Genomic DNA, 25101 nt, shown 5'->3' on the forward strand with positions numbered 1-25101 from the left:
AGTTAAGTATGGATAGTATATTCCAGTTAAAGTATGGATAGTATATTCCAGTTAAAGTTTGGATAGTATATTCCAGTTAAGTATGGATAGTATATTCCAGTTAAAGTATGGATAGTATATTCCAGTTAAAGTATGGATAGTATATTCCAGTTAAGTATGGATAGTATATTCCAGTTAAGTATGGATAGTATATTCCAGTTAAGTACGGATAGTATATTCCAGTTAAGTACGGATAGTATATTCTAGTTAAGTACGGATAGTATATTCCAGTTAAGTACGGATAGTATATTCCAGTTAAGTATGGATAGTTAATTCCAGTTAAAGTATGGATAGTATATTCCAGTTAAAGTATGGATAGTATATTCCAGTTAAGTATGGATAGTATATTCCAGTTAAAGTATGGATAATATATTCCAGTTAAAGTATGGATAGTATATTCCAGTTAAGTATGGTAGCATATTCCAGTTAAGTTTGGATAGTATATTCCAGTTAAAGTACGGATAGTATATTCCAATTAAACTACGGATAGTATATTCCAGTTAAGTACGGAGAGTATATTCCAGTTAAAGTACGGATAGTATATTCCAGTTAAGTACGGATAGTATATTCCAGTTAAGTACGGATAGTATATTCTAGTTAAGTACGGATAGTATATTCCAGTTAAGTACGGATAGTATATTCCAGTTAAGTACGGATAGTATATTCCAGTTAAGTATGGATAGTATATTCCAGTTAAAGTATGGATAGTATATTCCAGTTAAAGTTTGGATAGTATATTCCAGTTAAGTATGGATAGTATATTCCAGTTAAAGTATGGATAGTATATTCCAGTTAAAGTATGGATAGTATATTCCAGTTAAGTATGGATAGTATATTCCAGTTAAGTATGGATAGTATATTCCAGTTAAAGTATGGATAGTATATTCCAGTTAAAGTATGGATAGTATATTCTAGTTAAAGTATGGATAGTATATTCCAGTTAAAGTATGGATAGTATATTCTAGTTAAGTACGGATAGTATATTCATGTTAAGTATGGATAGTATATTCTAGTTAAGTACGGATAGTATATTCCAGTTAAGTACGGATAGTATATTCCAGTTAGAGTACGGATAGTATATTCCAGTTAATTATTATATTAAAAAGGTCTGAATTTGTCCATGCGGAACCAGCATATGGAACCCATATCTACAACTGAAAATTACCAAAACTAACATCAAAATATACACCAGGAGTAAGTTATCAACACACACTAAAAATTACCAAAACTAACATCAAAATATACACCAGGAGTAAGTTATCAACACACACTAAAAATTACCAAAACTAGTACATATGTACATACATGCGTACAAGTGGTCGTGAGTTACGACATTTACGTGTATGTAATAACAAGGTTCCTCAATATAAACAATGACAAAAACAAAACAAAAAACAAATAAACAAAAAATACAAACTGTAGTCTGCCACTCGGCATCGTTATAATTATACAGATACCTGAACGCACATGTATTTAACATCCAAAGCTCAAAAACTTAACCCGACAGGATAAGTTAGGGACAACCAGGTGTATTATATTATATTATATTACATTATATTAATGTCCAGAAATATATAGGAAAACATGTATAGTATCGTGTATATTTACATTATCTGGATTTACATTAAAGTGGTATATAGGTATCTGGTCTTACAAAGAAAATAAAACGAAAAAAAAATCGAGGACTGTTGAGTGTCGATCCATCGATATTCTGATCATATCTTACTTCGTCCAATCAGATCAAGCGTTACAAATATCCTTCAGTATGTTGTCGTCTGTTCGGCTACTCTTGGGTGCTGTCATATCGTTATTAGAAAACACCAGAGAACGGTTTGAAGCAGATGACTTGTTGGACGTAGAAAATGGATTATGTAGACGGTCAGTATATTGATGCTTTAAGGACCAATATTTCTATATATATTGATAAGCATTGAAAGGGCAATGTAGTTAAATGCTTGACCGTAGTATATTGATCAACAGCGACGCAGACGTCGTTAACGAAGAAGGTTCTTTGCGATCCGATGTCTATATTTCCTCATTTGTCAATATAATGTCAAGATACTGGCTACTGTCAATGAGAGTTTGCTTTTAGTTCATCACAACATCATACTTTACATTACCAATTTTCTGGTGTGCTGTAGATTCTGTTGTTATAGTATCAGATAGAATCATGTGTTGTCCGTTAACAGACAGTCGTGTGTGTACTGTTCACAAATTAGTTTAAAACCTTACTGTACTCGCTGTATTATGCTTTTAAATTAGTTATACAGTATGATGGAACAAAAAGGAAAGTTGCAGTAGATTCTAATTCAGTCTGAATATAGTTTTGACATTTTATTAGCAAAAGATTGAATGTTGTTTTTTCATAGAAATAATTTACATATATTTTGCAGGGAAAAAATATGTACACATATGTTACACTTTGTACGTGTGAAAAATAGAAGGAAACACATTTGCCGAGTACCCAGACAACACTGGAACCCATGGAGATCATTGATAATTCCCGGCTTTTTAGTCTAAGTTCAAATATAGTATGTTCCATTGTCTGGCTGAGTGACAGACTTCATACTTAACACCTTGTTCCATTTACACCAATCTCCTATATAGTCCTATGATATATACAATAAACACAATATCTAACAGGCATTTAATTGTTACAATTACATTTACATATATTAAACTCTTTCTTTGTTAAATAAACACACTGTTCATTTTCACCAATTTCTCTGTATGTTCATTTGAAAAAAAACAGCATTATTAGATCAAATCCTTTCCGTGACTGATTCACAACCAATTTGACACACAGCTACAGTAGTACAAAGTCTTGCCATGACAATGATCAACACAGCACCAAAATGATGTCATATTAATGCAATAAATCTCAATCAGAATGCTTGCTGCCTTTGATTCATTCATAGCAAAGAATTTCAATGACGTTGATCAATTGGCCTAACAATCATGTGATCTTGACTGCACCTACCCACTCATAGATGCATCCAAGATTAAAATTAAGGCAATAGGAAACTGCTGTGCCAAATATAAATATTATCAGACATTTTAAAATATTTATTTTAGTGTATCTGTATTAGTGTATAGTTACATCCATTAATAAATGTTCAGTATTACAACGTGAACTTTTGAAGGTGTAATTAAGGAGAGGAAAAAATGTAATGACCAGACTAGGAGCTTTATGGGACCTCTAAACTCTAGATGGATGCCTTTTGTAAACCAAATGAATATATAGGCTTGGTTCCATATAAAAACTGTCAAAATTTGAAATTTAATGAGCTTGTAAAAAATTGTGATTAAATTAAAAGGTCTATTTAATTTGTTGATTGAACTAGACTTATACTTGTTGAGCTCCCTGGCCTACAGCATTCACTAGCCTAGTCCATGTAGTTCCACTGCACATTGGCATACATTTATAATAGTAATCTATAAGAATTCCATGTAATACTGCCACTGATTTTCCTAAGATTATCCAAATCCCAAACCACCACCAAAGGATTTTCTTGGGTGCCAATGTAAAAGAATCAAACCTGGATCTGGTCCCCGCCGTGAATGGGTAATCCTCTACCTCCTGAGCCAAAGAAGCATGCTCCATCAGCTGAATGATAAAAACTGTAACACTATGTACAAGACACAATGTTCCGTTCCTTTTACTCATGGTAGTGTGTGTGACACTGTCTTTCGGGAACTTTAATTTTGTATTTTTATACTGACAGGAACGTTTACATACGAGAGTGGAACTGTCGCCAGTGCTGACTTCCCACAAACTGAGGAGCCAGTATACATCTTGGGGAAAGCGTACAGTGCACTACATGGTAAAATATTTATGTCTCTTGTGATGTATGTTAAGTATTTGATGACTCGATTATTTCTGAGATAATTTTACCGTTTTTCAGTGGATTTTTAAGAGCTGTTTTTTCGGTTAATCAATACGAGTGCTCTAGTCATTTAATGTATACAATGACCCAGGGGATGGTGGGAGGGACCCTTGATGCAACTGCCAAAGCCAAAATTTATAATGATCTCATGTTCATCATTTGATATATTCAGGGATTTAAAAGAAGTGATGTTTATTCTGTAATTTCAGATAGAGAAGAGCTGCGTCATGACTTTGCGTCAAGGTTATGGATGACATATAGGAGAAATTTCCCTGCTATTGGTAATATCTGCTGATGGTCAGCTTAAATGGAAATATTAGCCATTTCGTAATAAGTGTTACTGATGGTTTTTACAGCCATCTTCAGGGAATAATCTAATTTCAGATTTAAGTTTGTGTAACAGAATGTTAATGGTCTAGGAAAAAAGTAACAGGGTAGTCAATTTATATTGTCTGTAATGTCTGTAATTTCATATGAAATGGTGAAAATTAATTACCTCATAGTTGGTAGTATTAGAGGATGTAATAATAAACCTACTGTGGTAAGAAATTGCCATTTCATAACAAGTATAATCACAATATTAGCTACCACTACAAATGTCCTCAAGTTTTATAATATTTGTAGCATCATAGCCAATTTTGTCAAAGCTCAGAACCAAACCTTGCATGTATGTTGCAGGGATTTGCAGTTAATACATAAAAATCTCTACATTATAATTTCCTCCACCGAAGTAACACCTTCACCATACATCTGCATTTCCAATTCTAAACAATACAACATAATGTATTTCAACGCTTAATATATACATGAAAAGTATGCCAATGTCTTGGCTCAAAATTAGGAACTCTTGTGTTCTAAGAAGGGTAGACACCCCCTCAATATTATAAGAAGGGTAGACACCCTCTCACTATTATAAGAAGGGTAGACAACCCCTCACTGTTCTAAGAAGGGTAGACACCCCTCTCACTATTATAAGAAGGGTAGACACCCCCCTCACTAAGCTGAGGGGAAATTCACACCCAGATTAATCTAGAAAGATGTCTCTCTCCACAGAACATTTTTCTTGGCTAGTCGTGTCAGTTGATGCTGCCATTTCCATTGATACACTTTAGATTAACTGACAGCCCATGCTATTGTCCAGCTATGAATTAGGAAATATGATCTTGTAAGCTGTAATTCAAATTGTTAAATAATTTACTACTGTTTTTAGCTCAACATCATTATTATGGTTGATGTAATCACCATTTGTCGGTTACCTGTTGTCAATATTTGTTATCTAGAAACACTGTAGGGATATACATTGTATCTCACTTAATTGAAATATCTATAATCTTATTCCCTAGTGTTGCCCTTCAGTTTTGCGTATGATCAGAATAACAAATGACTTACAGAATGAGGTGGTCATCGCACAATTGGATTTAGACATTTGACAGGAGTTTGTTATCTCTATTTCTTTGAGTACCAGAAGGATATTTCTGAAACATAATATGTACATTAATATACCAACATTAAAACAAACGGGGAATATTTTGATTGACCTGGATGAATGTTCATAGCCATACTTCAACTGCATCATTTTAATCAATTCAGGCATGATTATTTTCCCTGAAAATTTAGGAGAAGTATATATATATCTATAGTATTGTATATTAGATTCCCCTATAGACACATACAGCACAGTAGGGGTGAATAAAGATCAATATAGACTCAACCAAACTGATTAACCATGTACAGGACGTGTGTTCTTCTCATTTGCTAGTTGTCTGCCCTTTCAATTTTGAGACTCATTGATCAGGGTAAGTTTGGTTTTGACATTTGAACATTTTTATCAGTTACTGTACAGTATTTTTGAGAAATACTGGAATGATAATTCTCAAACTTGATATCCTTCAACGGTTCTTAGTTAACAGACAGCTATCTTGGATTGTGAGTTTAGGTTTTTAATTACTATTTCTTGAGAAGTACTGGCAGGATATTTCTCAAACTTCACAAGCAGCATCACCTTTCATTTGATTTTGAGTCTTATCTAGAAAACAAATTGGCCTCCAGGCAGCCATCTTTTATTTTTAGCCCACCATCATCAGATGGTGGGCTATTCAAATCGCCCTGCGTCCATGGTCCGTCGTCCGTCCATGGTCCGTCGTCCGTCCCTCCGTCCGTCCGTCCCTCCGTCCGTCCGTCCGTCCGTCCGTAAACAATGCTTGTTATCGCTATTTCTGAGAAAGTACTGATGGGATCTTTCTCAAATTTCATATGTAGGTTCCCCTTGGTGCCTAGTTGTGCATATTGCATTTTGGGACCGATCGGAAAACAACATGGCCGACAGGCAGCCATCTTGGATTTTGACAATTGAAGTTTGTTATCTCTATTTCTGAGAAAGTATTGAAGAGATCTTTCTCAAATTTCATATGTAGGTTCCCCTTGGTGCCTAGTTATGCATATTGCATTTTGGGACCGATCAGAAAACAACATGGCCGACAGGCAGCCATCTTGGATTTTGACATTTGGAGTTTGTTATCGCTATTTCTGAGGAAGTACTGAAGGGATCTTTCTCAAATTTCATATGTAGGTTCCCTTTGGTGCCTAGTTATGCATATTGCATTTTGGGACCAATCGGAAAACAACATGGCCGACAGGCAGCCATCTTGGATTTTGACAATTTGAGTTTGTTATCGCTATTTCTGAGGAAGGACTGAAGGGATCTTTCTCAAATTTCATATATAGGTTCCCTTTGGTGCCTAGTTGTGCATATTGCATCTTGGGACCAATCGGAAAACAAAATGGCCGACAGGCAGCCATCTTGGATTTTGACAATTGAAGTTTGTTATCGCTATTTCTGTGAAAGTACTGAAGGGATCTTTCTCAAATTTCATATGCAGGTTCCTCTTTGTTCCTGGTTATGCATATTGCATTTTGAGACTAATTAGAAAACAACATGGCCGACAGGCAGCCATCTTGGATTCTGACAATTAAAGTTTGTTATCGCTATTTCTGTGAAAGTAATGAAGGGATTTTTCTGAAATTTCATATGCAGGTTCCCCTCAGTGCCTAGTTATGCATATTGCATTTTGAGACCAATTGGAAAACAACATGGCCGACAGGCAGCCATCTTGGATTTTGACAATTGAAATTTGTTATCGCTTTTTCTGTGAAAGAACTGAAGGGATCTTTCTCAAATTTCATATGGAGGTTCCCCTTGGTGCCTACTTATGCATATTGCATTTTGAGACCAATCAGAAAACAAAATTGCTGACAGGCAGCCATCTTGGATTTTGACAATTAAAATTTGTTATCGCTATTTCTCAGAAAGTAATGAAGGGATCTTTCTGAAATTACATATGCAGGTTCCCCTCAGTGCCTAGTTATGCATATTGCATTTTGAGACTAATCAGAAAACAACATGGCTGACAGGCAGCCATCTTGGATTTTGACAATTGAAGTTTGTTATCGCTATTTCTGTGAAAGTACTGAAGGGATCTTTTTCAAATTTCATATGGAGGTTCCCCTCAGTGCCTAGTTTTGCATACTGGGACCAATAAGAAAACAACATGGCCGACAGACAGCCATTATAGCTAAATCTTAAATTCTATATATAGGTTCCCCTTGTTTGAATAGTACTAGAGGGCTGTTTCTGAATTTTCACAGATAAGTAAGACTTAGAGGAAGGGAAAAGTAGGGAAAAGATCAATCTGACATGGAACCTATAAAGATCATTCAATGGTGGGCGCCAAGATCCCTCTGGGATCTCTTGTAACAGATAAGGTTTGTTATCGCTATCTTAAGAAGTACTGGAAGGGTTTTACTCAAACATAATGCTCAATTTCTCCAGATATCAATATATATAGGTGATATCAATTCATAAATATGGAGAGACAAGATCAGTTTTTTTCTTGATCAAAATTGATACATCAGAGTTGTTCTAAGCTGTATGTGTATGGATAATGACATCATTATTACTGTCTTCTCCTAATGAAACTGTTTATTGTATCACATTGACTGTACAGGTGGTACTAGTACTGGGCCCTCTGGTGACACAGACTGTAGTTGTTTTCTAACCTTGATACCACCAGTGACCACCTTCTAGATAATGAAACTGTTTATTGTATCACATTGACTGTATATCTAATTGTTATGTGGTACTGAGCCCTCTGATGACATAGACTGCTGTTGTTTTCTAACCTTGATTTCACCACCTTCTAGATTATAATGAAACTGTTTATTGTATCACATTGATTATATATGGATCTGTTTGACAGGTGGTACTGGGCCCTCGGGTGACACAGGCTGGGGATGTATGCTACGCTGTGGTCAAATGATGTTAGCACAGGCACTGCTTGTTCACCATTGTGGAAGAGGTAGGATCTAAAGCTGTACATAACAGTGGTAGTTCACCCAAAGAAGTTGACTAAGTACATGTATGCATGTTTTTATACGATAAAAATGCTTTTGAAACCTTCATGCAAGTAAAGGTCTGTGATGAAAACAATCAGTTTAGATAGAAAAAAAAAAAATGTTTTATAAATTAAATGAGTATAACTGATTTAAAACTGAACTTGAAATAAAAAATATCTTTTGCCTCATACATGTACCTGATCATATTAAAGCTGACCCTGTGATTATAAGAATTGGTAAATTCTATAAACTTGTTTACAGACTGGAGGTGGGTAGATGATGGACGCCGAGATGACATATACTGGAGGATTCTCAGCTTGTTCCAAGACAAAAAAAGTGCCAACTACTCCATACAACAGATAGGTAAACAGTTTACACATGTAGTTATCTATATACCGCATTTATATATCAGCATAATTATTGGATTAAGTTGATCACATGCCGGACTGATCAAACATTGTGTCACCTCTCCTGATCAAGTTGTAAACAAACATCATGTAGCCCCTATTACCCTATTAGTCCCCCCTACCAATGAAACAACAGGGGGGGGGGGGTTAGCAACAGGGATTTGTTCAAACTTCATAAATACAAATGACCATGATACCTCAGCCAATTAGTTCCAGGGTTGTCAGATCAAGATCCAGTCACTGTTTCTATTTTAAGAAAATACTTATCACTGACCTAGCAGCTTCATTCCTTTCAGGATTTTGATCAAACTTAATGCAAATACAAATGACCATTATATCTTGGACAATATTGAGTTTTAGAGTTGATAGGTCAAGGTCACTGTTACTATTTATAGAAATTCATTGTAAACGTTCCAGCAGCTTCTTTCCCAGAGGGATTTTGGTCAAATTTCTCTCATATTCGAAGGACCATGACGTCCCAGACAAGTTTGAGTTGAGCGATTTTAAGATCAAAGTTGCTTTTACAATTTTCAGTGGGGACAGGTAGGGGACATCTATTGCTTTAGCAATACCCAGTATGCTTGTTCAGTGCCTGACTCTTAAATGTCGTTATGGTTAAAAACTCTTTTCCTGCAAGTTTTGAGTGCAACCAGACAACAACAGAAAAGCGTGGCCTGAAAATGTCACATTCAAAATGAAGATAGATAGTGTTCTTTCATAAAAAAGATTCTTCAAATACAAAGAAAGCAATTAACAAGTACAGCTATGGAATGTTATGAAGAGTTCTGAAGAAATATTAAATTTGAAAAATTTGAACTAAAGGAATTTAAAAGTGCTTTGTGGGGAATGTAATAAAACATTTTGCATTATATTTTTCATTACAATAAACAATTACTTTTGCTCTAAAATTACTATTGCTCTAAAAAGTTTGTCCGGAGGGAAATTAAGTCACATGTCAAGGGTGAACAAATGGTCAAGGACATCCAGACTCTGTACATGTATTTGGTGTCAAGGTCATCCAGCCTCTTTACATGTATTTGCATGGTGTCAAGGTCATCCAGTCTCTTTACATGTATTTGCATGGTGTCAAGGTCATCCAGCCTCTTTACATGTATTTGGTATGATGGTCATCCAGACTCTACATGTTTTTGGTGTCAAGGTCATCTAGCCTCTTTAAATGTATTTGGTGTCAAGGTCATCCAGCCTCTCTACATGTATTTGGTGTCAAGGTCATCCAGCCTCTTTACATGTATTTGGTGTCATGGTCATCCAGACTCTTTACATGTATTTGGTGTCATGGTCATCCAGACTCTTTACATGTATTTGGTGTCATGGTCATCCAGCCTCTTTACATGTATTTGGTGTCATGGTCATCCAGACCCTTTACATGTATTTGGTGTCATGATCATCCAGCCTCTTTACATGTATTTGGTGTCATGGTCATCCAGCCTCTTTACATGTATTTGGTGCCATGGTCATCCAGCCTCTGTACATGTATTTGGTGTCATGGTCATCCAGCCTCTGTACATGTATTTGGTGTCATGGTCATCCGGCCACATTTTACCTTTAAGTCAGATACTAAGAAATGTATATAGTTGAATGCCTTTCAGTAACAGTTCAGGAAATATTCCAACATTTTGTGCTGATAATTTTGATAGTTAATTGACATAGAAGATGTTCATCATATCATTCATTGATAATCATACATGTTACTCTGACACATCTACAAGTACTTGTGTATTTAGATATTAATTCAATGCCTTTTGTTTTAACAGCATCAATGGGTGTATCTGAGGGCAAGGCAGTAGGTCAGTGGTTTGGACCTAACACTGTGGCACAAGTATTAAAGTAAGTATCTTTTTAATCTAAACATTTATATATACATGTATCTATAGTATCATCAGGCTTTATAGGAAGCTTGTGGATTAAAATGAGATAATTACTCTCATCGTGCCTAAAGAGCAGAGGTCCTGTAGGAAGGTGACATGTTATAATGAGATATATTTATACTCTCATCTAGCCTAAAGGACAGAGGTCCTGTAGGAAGGTGACATGTTATAATGAGATATATTTATACTCTCACCAAGCCTAAAGGGCAGATGTCCTGTAGGAAGGTGACATGTTATAATGAGATATATTTATACTCTCATCTAGCCTAGGACAGAGGTCCTGTAGGAAGGTGACATGTTATAATGAGATATATTTATACTCTCACCAAGCCTAGGACAGAGGTCCTGTAGGAAGGTGACATGTTATAATGAGATATATTTATACTCTCATCTAGCCTAAAGGGCAGAGGTCCTGTAGGAAGGTGACATGTTATAATGAGATATATTTATACTCTCACCAAGCCTAAAGGGCAGAGGTCCTGTAGGAAGGTGACATGTTATAATGAGATATATTTATACTCTCATCTAGCCTAAAGGACAGAGGTCCTGTAGGAAGGTGACATGTTATAATGAGATATATTTATACTCTCACCTAGCCTAGGACAGAGGTCCTATAGGAAGGTGACATGTTATAATGAGATATATTTATACTCTCACCAAGCCTAAAGGGCAGAGGTCCTGTAGGAAGGTGACATGTTATAATGAGATATATTTATACTCTCACCAAGCCTAAAGGGCAGATGTCCTGTAGGAAGGTGACATGTTATAATGATATATATTTATACTCTCACCTAGCCTAGGACAGAGGTCTTGTAGATGTTATAATGAGATATATTTATACTCTCACCTAGCCTAAAGAGCAGAGGTCCTGTAGGAAGGTGACATGTTATAATGAGATATATTTATACTCTCACCTAGCCTAGGACAGAGGTCCTGTAGGAAGGTGACATGTTATAATGAGATATATTTATACTCTCACCTAGCCTAGGACAGAGGTCCTGTAGGAAGGTGACATGTTATAATGAGATATATTTATACTCTCACCTAACCTAAAGGGCAGAGGTCCTGTAGGAAGGTGACATGTTCTAATGAGATATATTTATACTCTCACCTAGCCTAAAGGACAGAGGTCCTGTAGGAAGGTGACATGTTATAATGAGATATATTTATACTCTCACCTAGCCTAGGACAGAGGTCCTGTAGGAAGGTGACATGTTATAATGAGATATATTTATACTCTCACCTAGCCTAGGACAGAGGTCCTGTAGGAAGGTGACATGTTATAATGAGATATATTTATACTCTCACCTAACCTAAAGGACAGATGTCCTGTGTCCTGTAGGAAGGTGACATGTTATAATGAGATATATTTATACTCTCACCTAGCCTAGGACAGAGGTCTTGTAGGTTTGAAGTTGGCAGATTATGATCAGACATTTTGAAATGACCTGGGTATTCATTTGATGTCAATATGTTCAAAATTGATATTGATACTTGTAGTTTTATGGGATAATTTTATGTGCTCAGACTTTCAGTAAATCAGGTTAGTCTTCAATTTCTGCAAGGACCAATCAGTTGTAGAGAAAAGACATTTAGTCTGTTACACAAAGTACTATACCTACATTCTGTATCAATTGGGTAAAAGTTTGATTTAGACTTTCAGTGACAGCTGTTAATACTAGCAGAAAAAAGAAATGCAAGTTCTTCTTTTTTAATACAGCTTTTAGACACGTGGTCTAAATTCAATTTGATTTCACACTGAGTTACCTCCATGCACTGTGAAAATGTTCTTCAGTTAAAATTCAGTTGACTGTGACCCCTCTTGACACTGCATGCTTTCAGCAGATTTATTCAAATCACCCTGCATCCGGGGTTGGTCTTCCGTCCGTTAACAATTCATGTTATGGCTATTTTCTCAGAAAGTACTGAAGGGGGCTTTCTCAAATTTCATATGAAGGTTTCCCTAGGTCCCTAGTTATGTATGTTGCATTTTGGGACCAATGGAAAAGCAACATGGCCAACAGGCAGCCATCTTAAATTTTGATAATTGAAGTTTGTTGTCACTATTTCTCAAAAAGTTCCAAAGTGATTTTTCTCCAATTTCATATGTAAGTTCCCCTTGGTCCCTAGTTGTGTATATTGCATTTTGGGACCAATTGGAAAACAATATGGCTGACAGGCGGCCATTTTATATTTTGACTATTGCAGGTTGCTCCTGCCATATTGTACTATACATGTATCAAGTTATTAGATATTTTGAATGAAGAGTGAAAGAAGGAAAAAGAAGAGAAAAGATCAGTCCTTCATTTGACTGATATAAATCATTCAATGGTGGGCGCCAAGATCCCTCAGGGATCTCTTGTTCAAGACAGTGTGCATCTGAGGTACTCTTGCACCATATGTGCTGGTAAATCATTACAAATGGAATGTTGGAACAGTACACATTAGTGAGTTACACAAGAGTTCTTTTGAAGCGATGTACAGCAAAATGCCGCAATTGAATAGGGTCGTTGCTCTGATAATGCAGGGGCTTTCTCAAAGTCATGTAGCCCAGCAATATAATGTACATGAGACAACAATATCTCATTTAGTTGGGCGTCTCAGAGCCACACGGTTACCGTCCAAGGAGCAGATGCCTACCCATTACATTGTGACATCAAGATATAGACTAATAGAATCTTTCACCCCTTTTGGGGTGAGATATGGGGATCTCAACCCGAGGAAGGAGATTGTTAAATTCCCAAACACGAGGCTTGCCGAGTGTTTGGGAACTTAACAATCTCCCTCCGAGGGTTGAGATCCTCCTATCTCATCCCAAAAAGGGGTGAATGATTATTTTTCTCTTACCCTGTTTTGCAATCGAAGTGTGAACCAAATCCAAACCTATGTAAACAACAACACGTGGACGGCGGATGACTGATGTGATAAGGCTGCAGCAGATGCTTTACACCTTACGATGTTGATTTCATACAAAATATAGTTCCGATTATATATATTATTAGCGTGTCAAAAAGAACACCTAACACTCGGATAATTAATACTTATTTTAATTTCTTTTGTGAATTATATTGATATTTAGCATTCAAACGTTCCGGGACAGTTCATAGTGACGTCACCCTATCGAGAACAAGAGCACGTTCAAAGAGCATGTGTAGCTTGTCTTTTCCCTTGGGTGAGATAAGAAAATCTCATCGCGGTAAAACTGCGGATATCCCTGTCCAGGGTGAGAGAAATACATCTCTCACACCACCGTAACCGATTTGTTGGACTGATGGCAACAGAGATAGCACATCAAGTTTTCGGCACTCATGGTTGGCCAGTGTGTCCAAGAAAGGTTAGTTATCAGTTGGCGGAGTTTCATTTACGGCCACAGCGTCCCTATCTTGGTCCGCCACTTACACAGAACAAGTGAAGTCAGCGTCAATTGCTTTGTCTGCTTGCACATTCACCTAATTGGTTTTGTTTGTCCCTTTGGAGACACGTGTTGTTTACTAACCAGTCTGGCTTTACAGGTCAGATGGATGACAACGTGTCTACTGACATCGTGATGAGAGATTGATGCATGCATAGCAGAAAGTGACAGTAATGGTATTGGCAAGCAGGGATACCTCAAGGCGTGGAAACACCTCTCGTATTTAATATCGGGATGAAGTCTTGAGATCACACATTCTTCCTCTTATACATTGCGAGGCCCCATGTTGTTAGGGTTTGTTGTTACTTTCTGGCTCAAAGCAACATTTCAGTTCTCGATTTTCCACCATACAGTTCAGATATGTCCCAAATCAAGTATTTGTGGGACAAACTAGACAGGAGGGTTAGAAAGCATGTCAATATTCAGGAGTGGAATAATGTTGCTTTAAGGCCAATAAACACCTAGATGGGGTTAATGTAAAAGAGAGTAAGAGCAGCAACTGATGCCGTGGGCACACACGCTTCTGATTCAGATCAGGAAAGGGCGTAAGGTACCATTGTTTTAACGAATCCCACACCATGAATACATCATCAAAGAATCATGTAAAATAATAACTATCTAAAATAATCTTGCAATTCTTTTTTCTGCTCATTTATTTGCAAAAATCATTGAATACCTGCTAGTGAACAATACAGGTCCATTGGCTTCTTGTTTCTTCTAGAAAACAGACAATTTCTTATTTCTGTTCTGTTGTAGAAAGTTTTAATATCTTATCTGTTTGTTTTTGTTTTCTATAGGAAGCTGGCAGTTTATGATGAGTGGTCCAATCTTGTTATCCATGTAGCTATGGATAACACTGTGATAGAAAATGATATTCGTGAGTATTAACGGTAACACTGTGATAGAAAATGATATTCGTGAGTATCAATGGTAACACTGTGATACAAAATGATATTTGTGAGTACTAACAGTAACATTGTGATAGAAAATGATACTTGTGAGTACTAACAGTAACACTGATAGAAAATGATATTTGTGAGTACTAACAGTAACACTGTGATAGAAAATGATATTTGTGAGTACTAACAGTAACACTGCATGTGATAGAAAATGATATTCGTGAGTACTAACAGTAACACTGTGATAGAAAATGATATTTGTGAGTACTAACAGTAACACTGTGATAGAAAATGATATTCGTGAGTACTAACAGTAACACTGATAGAAAATGATATTCGTGAGTACTAACAGTAACACTGTGATATAAAATGATATTTGTGAGTACTTACAGTAAAGGATATGTTTTTTTTTTTTCACTCATCAGTAATATTGCCACAATACCACAAGTCTACAACTGTGTTAAGAAAACTAAAAATCTTAGGACTACTCAAATAACATATATTGTATTTAATGTTTCCCTACTTACTCTGATTTTTTCTACTGTTAAATTGTCTTTAAATTTGCTACTGTTAAGGGAGCAGTTATATTATAGTCATGATCACTCTGTAAATGGAATCCTTCAATAAAAATTAATAATCCTTCAATGAAATAATCCTTCAATGAAATGATCCTTCAATGAAATGATCCTTTAATAAAATAATCCTTCAATAAAATAATCCTTCAATGAAATAATCCTTCTATGAAATAATCCTTCAATGAATAATTTAAATGAGTTCTTTACTTACATGTTATACCTACTTAGCCAATTTTTTTCAAACATGCAACAGGAAATAATCGTATTTTCTGATTGGACAAATATCAGGATCCATAATGTGTTTATGGTTTTAGGTATGTGTATATGTTCTGATTGGACTAATATCAGGTAATGTGTTTACAGCTTTAGGTATGTGTATATTTTCTGATTGGACTAATATCAGGATCCATAATGTGTTTACAGTAAAAGTGTATGTATATATTTTCTGATTGGACTAATATCAGGTAATGTGTTTACAGCTTTAGGTATGTGTATATTTTCTGATTGGACTAATATCAGGATCGATCCACAATGTGTTTACAGTTTTAGGTATGTGTATATTTTCTGATTGGACTAATATCAGGATCGATCCACAATGTGTTTACAGTTTTAGGTGTGTGTATATTTTCTGATTGGACTAATATCAGGATCGATCCACAATGTGTTTACAGTTTTAGGTATGTGTATATTTTCTGATTGGACTAATATCAGGATCGATCCACAATGTGTTTACAGTTTTAGGTGTGTGTATATTTTCTGATTGGACTAATATCAGGATCGATCCACAATGTGTTTACAGTTTTAGGTATGACCATTCCAGTGTCATGTACAAAACACTTAAACACTAAAAAGTTAAAGTGATGCATATACATGTAAAATTACAATCACATGGCTACATACCTATACCTATAAGAGATCTTTTGTTCAGTATTGAACAAATTATATACAGTTTAAGTTTTTCTTAAGGCATTACAAACTAACAAAATTCATGTACATTGTACTTGTAGGGCATTACAAACTAATAAAATTCATGTACTTGTTTAAGAAATCTGTGTTTTTGTGACCTTAATTTGACCTTATCACCTTTGTCCTTACATCCTCAGGAGGTCTGTGTCTGGAGGGCAAAGACTTGAACAGCTGTGATATTATGGGATGTCAGAATGTGAAGGGAGCAGAAGGCGGAGCGAGTCACTTGGACAAAAACCACAGGCACAAGGGGAAACCAGGCAGCTGGAAACCTCTTCTTCTTGTGATACCACTTAGGCTCGGGCTAACAGATATCAACTCTGTATATATAGATAGTTTAAAAGTAAGTACATTTAGATCTAGATATAGTTGTCAGTCTGATATCCATGACAGGACATTTTATGATCACAGCAAATGTTGATACTAACAAGCCCAAATATAACATGTCAGCATTAACATTGTCAGTCAGTCTGTGGTCCAATTCTTAGACATTGTCTATAATGTATAAATGATCATTAGCTGTTGTGAGGAGGTAAAACCCTAAACAAACAGTAAACAATTCTACCATACTTTGTATAGTAACAGATAGTTGGACCCATAACATGATGCAGACATCGATCACACAAATAGGTGATGTGTGATTAAATTGTATAATTGTATGATAACACCACATCACACCATTGTACACGGTCTGGTAACATCAGGACATGTTCAATATTGTATAACACCACATCACACCATTGTACAAGGTCTGGTATCATCAGGACATGTTCAGTATTGTATAACACCACATCACACCATTGTTCACGGTCTGGTAACATCAGGACATGTTCAGTATTGTGTTATAACACCACATCACACCATTGTACATGGTCTGGTAGCATCAGGACATGTTCAGTATTGTGTTATAACACCACATCACACCATTGTACATGGTCTGGTAGCATCAGGACATGTTCAATATTGTGTTATAACACCACATCATACCATTGTACACAGTCTGGTATCATCAGGACATGTTCAATATTGTATAACACCACATCACACCATTGTACACGGTCTGGTAACATCAGGACATGTTCAATATTGTATAACACCACATCACACCATTGTACACGGTCTGGTATCATCAGGACATGTTCAGTATTGTATAACACCACATCACACCATTGTACACGGTCTGGTATCATCAGGACATGTTCAATATTGTGTTATAACACCACATCACACCATTGTACACAGTCTGGTAACATCAGGACATGTTCAATATTGTATAACACCACATCACACCATTGTACATGGTCTGGTATCATCAGGACATGTTCAGTATTGTATAACACCACATCACACCATTGTACATGGTCTGGTATCATCAGGACATGTTCAATATTGTGTTATAACACCACATCACACCATTGTACATGGTCTGGTATCATCAGGACATGTTCAATATTGTATAACACCACATCACACCATTGTACACAGTCTGGTAACATCAGGACATGTTCAATATTGTATAACACCACATCACACCATTGTACATGGTCTGGTATCATCAGGACATGTTCAAGTATTGTATAACACCACATCACACCATTGTACACTGGTCTGGTATCATCAGGACATGTTCAAGTATTGTATAACACCACATCACACCATTGTACACGGTCTGGTATCATCAGGACATGTTCAATATTGTATAACACCACATCACACCATTGTACACGGTCTGGTATCATCAGGACATGTTCAGTATTGTATAACACCACATCACACCATTGTACACAGTCTGGTAACATCAGGACATGTTCAATATTGTATAACACCACATCACACCATTGTACACATGGTCTGGTATCATCAGGACATGTTCAATATTGTATAACACCACATCACACCATTGTACATGGTCTGGTAACATCAGGACATGTTCAATATTGTATAACACCACATCACACCATTGTACACGGTCTGGTATCATCCGTACATGTTCAATATTGTATAACACCACATCACACCATTGTACACGGTCTGGTATCATCAGGACATGTTCAATATTGTGTTATAACACCACATCACACCATTGTACATGGTCTGGTAACATCAGGACATGTTCAATATTGTATAACACCACATCACACCATTGTACACGGTCTGGTATCATCAGGACATGTTCAATATTGTATAACACCACATCACACCATTGTACACGGTCTGGTATCATCAGGACATGTTCAGTATTGTATAACACCACATCACACCATTGTACACGGTCTAGTAACATCAGGACATGTTCAGTATTGTATAACACCACATCACACCATTGTACACGGTCTGGTAACATCAGGACATGTTCAGTATTGTATAACACCACATCACACCATTGTACACATCACAGATGGATCATTCTGAGATTTTAGGTGTAGGGTTGCATTGAGGAAGAAAAAAGTAGACAAAGAACAAAGATCAAATATTAATTATAGGCCATTTAATGGTGGAAGCCCAAGATTCCTCTGGAATCTTTTGTTTTTGAATGAAGCATGAAACCTTTTTTGACTTGCACTGGCAGATTTATGTGGGGATAAAACAATAACATGCCCTTTGCACAAAACCTGCAACTAAACATAACTGATGGTGTGGTTAACTCCATAATGGCTGAAGCTGGGATCACAGAGGTAATATCTCAAAATGATTAACTATACTGATTACCTATCATAACAGACAAGTGTCCCTACTGACAACACTGACTACCTCAGTGACTACAGATTGTAAATTTACTTGTCTGATTTACAATAATCAACTACTTGTTTAACAACCATTGTACATGTATATAGTGTGCAGATTTTCAGATAAAAATATGCAATTTATTTCAAATTATTTTTGTGTGAGTTTTATTCATGTGGAAAAAGTTCTTCATGATTGTAATTACTGCGTTTTCTAAAACCATGAAATTAAATACTCAACAAAATTGTATGCTTGTACAGTAAAAGCTTTATATCTGTTCTTACAGAGATGTTTTACCTTCAAACAAAGTGTAGGCATAATCGGAGGTCGTCCAAACCATGCTCACTGGTTTGTAGGATACTTAGGTAAGTTGACATGCTCACTGAAACTGCAAATAAAATTCTTACATTTGGATGAAATAAAAGGAAGGTTGTTAATAAGTTTGATTAATGTTTGGTATTGTAGGTGACAAGCTTGTATTCCTGGATCCACACACAACACAGGGAGTCACAGACTTGGATGATCCAACAAGTAACGACCAGAGCTACCACTGCCAGTACCCTAGTCTTATGAAGGTCACAGAGTTGGACCCCTCTATAGGAGTCGTATGTATTCATGATTGTATGAGTTTTAGACATTGGTCATTCTAGTTTTGGCTGTTATATGTATTGGAGCCACTTTCAGCAGTGATGTATATTGGTGATGACCTCTTTATATACATTTAGATTATTTATGATGGAGGCTGCCTTAGTATGCAGTCTTGGTAGACGTAGTACACAATCTGATCCCCACTATATATCAATACAAAATTAATCATATTTATGTCGTGATAAATCCTTTACTGTAAAAAGGAAATTCTACACCATAGATCACCAACACTGCCCCCTCCCTGTAGTCTGTGTTGACTTGATGGTTTTGTTACAGGATCAATATGGTAATACTTACTGGTATTGGTTACAGGGTTTTTACTGTCGGAACGAGGAGGATTTTACAGATTTTTGTTGTCAGGCTCGTAAACACATCACTGATGCCAAAAAAACACCCATGTTTGAAATGTTCCAGGACCGGCCTTCCCACTGGCCTCCATATGAACCCTATACTGGGCTCACGACTTCTACAACTGGTATGTGAGACATAGATTATCATTCTATACCTATACTTGTCTGATGTACACGTAGTGTTACAGTTACATCAAAGTGAGATAGATTTGTCAGTATTCCCATAGGAACACACCAATGTTACATCAAAGTGAGATAGATTTGTCAGTATTCCCATAGGAACACACCAATGTTACATCAAAGTGAGATAGATTTGTCAGTATTCCCATAGGAACATACCAATGTTACATTAAAGTGAGATAGATTTGTCAGTATTCCCATAGGAACACACCAATGTTACATCAAAGTGAGATAGATTTGTCAGTATTCCCATAGGAACACACCAATGTTACATCAAAGTGAGATAGATTTGTCAGTATTCCCATAGGAACACACCAATGTTACATCAAAGTGAGATAGATTTGTCAGTATTCCCATAGGAACACACCAATGTTACATTAAAGTGAGATAGATTTGTCAGTATTCCCATAGGAACATACCAATGTTAATCAAAGTGAGATAGATTTGTCAGTATTCCCATAGGAACACACCAATGTTACATCAAAGTGAGATAGATTTGTCAGTATTCCCATAGGAACACACCAATGTTACATTAAAGTGAGATAGATTTGTCAGTATTCCCATAGGAACACACCAATGTACATGTAATGTCCCTAAGCTCCCTACCCGTATCAATTTGTGTTTCTTGGGAACCTGAGAAATAGGACGGTCTGTGCTGTCGTGATTGTGTCCTTGGGCAAGACACTACCCTAATTGCTCTGGATGGCGTGCGACAGGCCTCTCATATTTTGAGGTAGCCACAAACTGCTACGAGACCCTGCCTCAAAACAACATTTTATAGGGCGATAAACCCAGCAAGAAAAAAAACAAAACATACATACTGTTAAATTGCCCTTAGTTTATTTTATTTTCCACCTTTTGTCATCCATTAACTGTCCTTGTTACTGTTCCAATTAAATATTCTAGGAATCTTTTTTCAAATTTCCATTGTATGATCCCCTTTGTCCCTGTGCATGTTAAATTTTGAGACTGATTGGTAAACAGGGGAATCTCAACTGTTGAAGTTTGTTATCACTATTCTCAGAAAGTCCTATTAAAGGATTTTCTACGTAGGTTCCATTTGGTCCCTAATTGTGCATTTGAGGCTTTTAGGAAAATCAAAATGGCTGACAGGTGGCTTTTTATTGTGTCCACACAAGAGGTTTCCATGCGATAACTCAAGTTTCCTTTGGCTGATCAAGCTCAAACTTCATACAGACCTTCCTTACCAAAAGTGCTTGCAGAAGTCTTATTCAAATTACAATGTACATGTACCTGTTTCATGAAATAATGACTGGTAGTTCTCAGAAAAGAGGTAGAATCCATTGAATACACTGATTACATACATATGTGTATTAAACCGGTTTTGTATATATAGATGGTCACTGTCATATATGTGCATCATGTGTCTGGAATTCAAAATGTTTTATGAGCTTCAAACACACAAAATGATCTTTCCTTTTTGTTTGAATTGTATCATTTTCTTCGTAATCACCCAACATGCTGCACAGGCGACACATCCACTTCCGTGGAATTCTTGCTCATAGTGTGATATGGTTATGTCATTTTGATGTTTTTTTATGAACAGGATTCACTGAAGTGGGAACACAAGATGACAGTGATGAGGAATTTGAATTGGTTGGATAACAAAGCCTTGTATAAGCATTGGACAAACTATTGAATCGGTTCCCATACTGTGTTCAATTGCAATCTATTTTACTATTTTCTGAACTTTGACAAAACAAGAAATTTCATTGGTTGAATTTTATATTATTTTAATTAAAAATTAAGTCAGATTGGTTGGTAATGACCTTGAATTGATAAGTTGTCATGACAAGTATTTAATGTGTCAATGATAATATCAATGTTATTTAACGTTAATGATATCAGTGTTGAATATTTCTGATTTATGATTATATATGCAAGATTCAGATACAAAAATGAGAGAGTTTGTGAAGTAAGAGGTTCAATGTAGTAAGAGAGTGTTGTGTTTAATTATCTACAAACAGTGATTGATGACTAGACGTTTGTGGTTCAGTGACAAAAAATGAGAGTTTGTGAATTAACAGGTAGTAAGAGAGAGTTGTTAATTATCTGCAAATATTGTATTGTCACTGATAACTGATTTTCTTCCAGTGATATCTACATTGTAACGAGCAAGATTTACATTGATTTTACTCTGTGTACTGTGATGCCAAGGGTCCAAATGTTAAAGGTTAGGGTTATATAGGGTTAAATGTTAAATACCACGTAGACCAACTGTACTAATCCTCTTACTATTCTACACACAGGGACTTGGTATGAATTCCCAACCCATGATTTATAAATACCTAATTATGTAAGATCATGGACTGGGAGTTGGAGCAATGTCCCTGTGATCCTACACTTTACTCCATACTTCCTTGTGAATGAAATGTTTCTGTATACCTGGTAACAATTGATGACTGCCACCATACTTTGTGTACAGAATGTTGTATGGGCGAGTGGTTGCAGATATTACATTATAGGCGTACAGTAAATATGTATAAACTTGCTTGGTTGTTAATATTGTATGGCATGGATTCATTAGTGGAGTGTAAACATTTTGATTTTATTTTCAAACAAACCCAATATTGTGTTGTGATCATTGTATTCCAGATGTGTAATGCATTTAAGGAAGGTTCATTGCAGGTATACATCACAAGTTGTATCAGCTCTGAAATACAAAACTACTTGTCCAAAACCCCTGTAAACATAGATTTGTTCTATTAAGGGGAATAACTCTGATTTGTGTGTAGGATACTACATGGCACCATTTACCCTCATGTTCCAATATATTACCTGGTAGTTACAACAGTAACGTATCAATGGCCTACAAATATTACCTGACAGTAATGTACTTATCACATGTGATCACAGGGGCATGTAACTGTTTCTAGTGGGAGGGGACTTGTCTAAGTACAGTATATACTAGACAAGCCCCCTCCTAAACAACATAAATAGTTACATGCACTGTGGACGGTCGTTAGTTGCCTTGGAGTGCTTCTGTTACATGCTTAGTGTAAAACTGATCAATGTACTGGCTGATCATAGTTACTTCCTGTCAACACAGTTCAGCATTGTCAATGTTTGGTGGTTGGTGAAGTATACAATGAATGCCCAACTTAAAATTGTGTAAGATCTATTAGATTGTACATGTATTTTTGTGTGTCTAACTTCTGTCGAGATTGAAACAGTCTCGTATGTAAATATGAGTCGACTAAAGGGGACATTAATATTAAAACATTTGAGGATGTGTGTACCAATCATTACTAGGAGGTATTAAAACATTTGACGATGTGTGTACCAATCATTACTAGGAGGTACACAGTATTGAACAAAGACATTTGATTTGTTAATGAACCATCAGTAAAATATTAGTTATTGATTTTATTCGTTTTATGTTTCAACTAAATAGTGGACGGTTATTAAGTGCGTTCCTGTCTGTTAGTTTTTGTCTGTCTGTCTGTCTGTCTGTCTATCTGACCAACATCACCAGCATACTTGGTTGATATTTGTGTTCAGTTGCATTTTTCAACAGAACGCTGAATGTAAGCCACCCACTCAACTACACAATCTCTTGATATTGTAACTAAACACGTTTTCCATACATTAGTGCCTTGTTCCATTTGCTCTACACCTAGTTATTAGCTCACCTGCCCGAAGGGCAAGTGAGCTTATGCCATGGTGCGGCGTCCGTTGTCCGTCCGGCCGTCCGGCGTCAACTTTTTCATTCAAACAACTTCTCCTCAATAACCAAAAGGCCCAGAGACTTGATATTGGGCATGTAGCATGCTGGGGTGAAGGGCTACAAAGTTTGTTCAAATAAATGACCTTGGCCTTCATTCAAGGTCACATGAGTCAAATAGGCTATAATCTTCAAACGACCTCTCCTCAATAACTAAGAGGCCCAGGGACTTGATATTGGGCCTGTAGCATGCTGGGATGAAAGGCTACCAAGTGTGTTCAAATGAATGACATTGATCTACATTCAAGGCCACAGGGGTCAAATAGGCAATAATCTTCAAACGACTTCTTCTCAATAACCAAGAGGCCCAGGGACTTGATATTGGGCCTGTAGCATGCTGGGGTGAAGGGCTACAAAATTTGTTCAAATAAATGACCTTGACCTTCATTCAAGGTCACATGGGTCAAATAGGCTATAATCTTCAAACGACTTCTTCTCAATCACCAAGAGGCTCAGGGACTTGAAATTCGGCCTGTAGCATGCTGGGGTGAAGGGCTACAAAATTTGTTCAAATAAATGACCTTGACCTTCATTCAAGGTCACATGGGTCAAATAGGCTATAATCTTCAAACGACTTCTTCTCAATAACCAAGAGGCCCAGGGACTTGATATTGGGCCTGTAGTATGCTGGGGTGAAGGGCTACCAATTTTGTTCAAATAAATGACCTTGACCTACATTCAAGGTCAAAGGGGGTGAAATCGGCTTAAATCTGTAAACAATAATTTTGCGATAGCCAAGAGCCTCCAAGACCTGATATTATGCCAATAGAATGCTGGAATGAAGGACTAGAAAATTTTCAATATGAATAAAACTAGCTTACAATGATATTTGAATAAAGAGGTAATCAACATAGTATCTTTAGAAATGACCTGAATCAACTTCTTGTATCAAGCAGGGGACAGTGACGAAATCTCATATAGTTATATAAAGCAGAGGAGAGTGACGAAATCTCATATAGCTATATAAAGCAGGGGAGAGTGACGAAAC

The 25101-nt window shown here is 36.4% G+C and overlaps 1 protein-coding gene across 1 annotated transcript; it reads left to right on the forward strand.

Moving 5' to 3' along the window:
* The first annotated feature begins 1825 nt into the window (after positions 1–1825).
* Positions 1826–23754, forward strand: LOC117342211 (cysteine protease ATG4B-like). Its single transcript, XM_033904266.1, has 12 exons — positions 1826–1917; positions 3765–3863; positions 4136–4207; positions 8183–8281; positions 8580–8681; positions 10501–10573; positions 14824–14903; positions 16604–16809; positions 19477–19555; positions 19656–19795; positions 20151–20313; positions 21936–23754. The coding sequence occupies exons 1-12, from the start codon at positions 1902–1904 to the stop codon at positions 21992–21994; spliced, it is 1188 nt and encodes a 395-aa protein (XP_033760157.1). The 5' UTR covers positions 1826–1901; the 3' UTR covers positions 21995–23754.
* The last annotated feature ends 1347 nt before the right edge of the window (positions 23755–25101 follow it).

This window comes from Pecten maximus, chromosome 14 (genome assembly GCF_902652985.1).
Source record: "Pecten maximus chromosome 14, xPecMax1.1, whole genome shotgun sequence".
Lineage (NCBI taxonomy): Eukaryota > Metazoa > Mollusca > Bivalvia > Pectinida > Pectinidae > Pecten > Pecten maximus.

Bases quoted from the DNA above. Each gene is read 5' to 3' on its own strand.
- LOC117342211 (XM_033904266.1), top strand. The intron at 3,864-4,135 runs GTAAAATATTTA...CTGTAATTTCAG, and splicing joins AGCGTACAGTGCACTACATG to ATAGAGAAGAGCTGCGTCAT. The intron at 14,904-16,603 runs GTGAGTATTAAC...TTACATCCTCAG, and splicing joins TGTGATAGAAAATGATATTC to GAGGTCTGTGTCTGGAGGGC.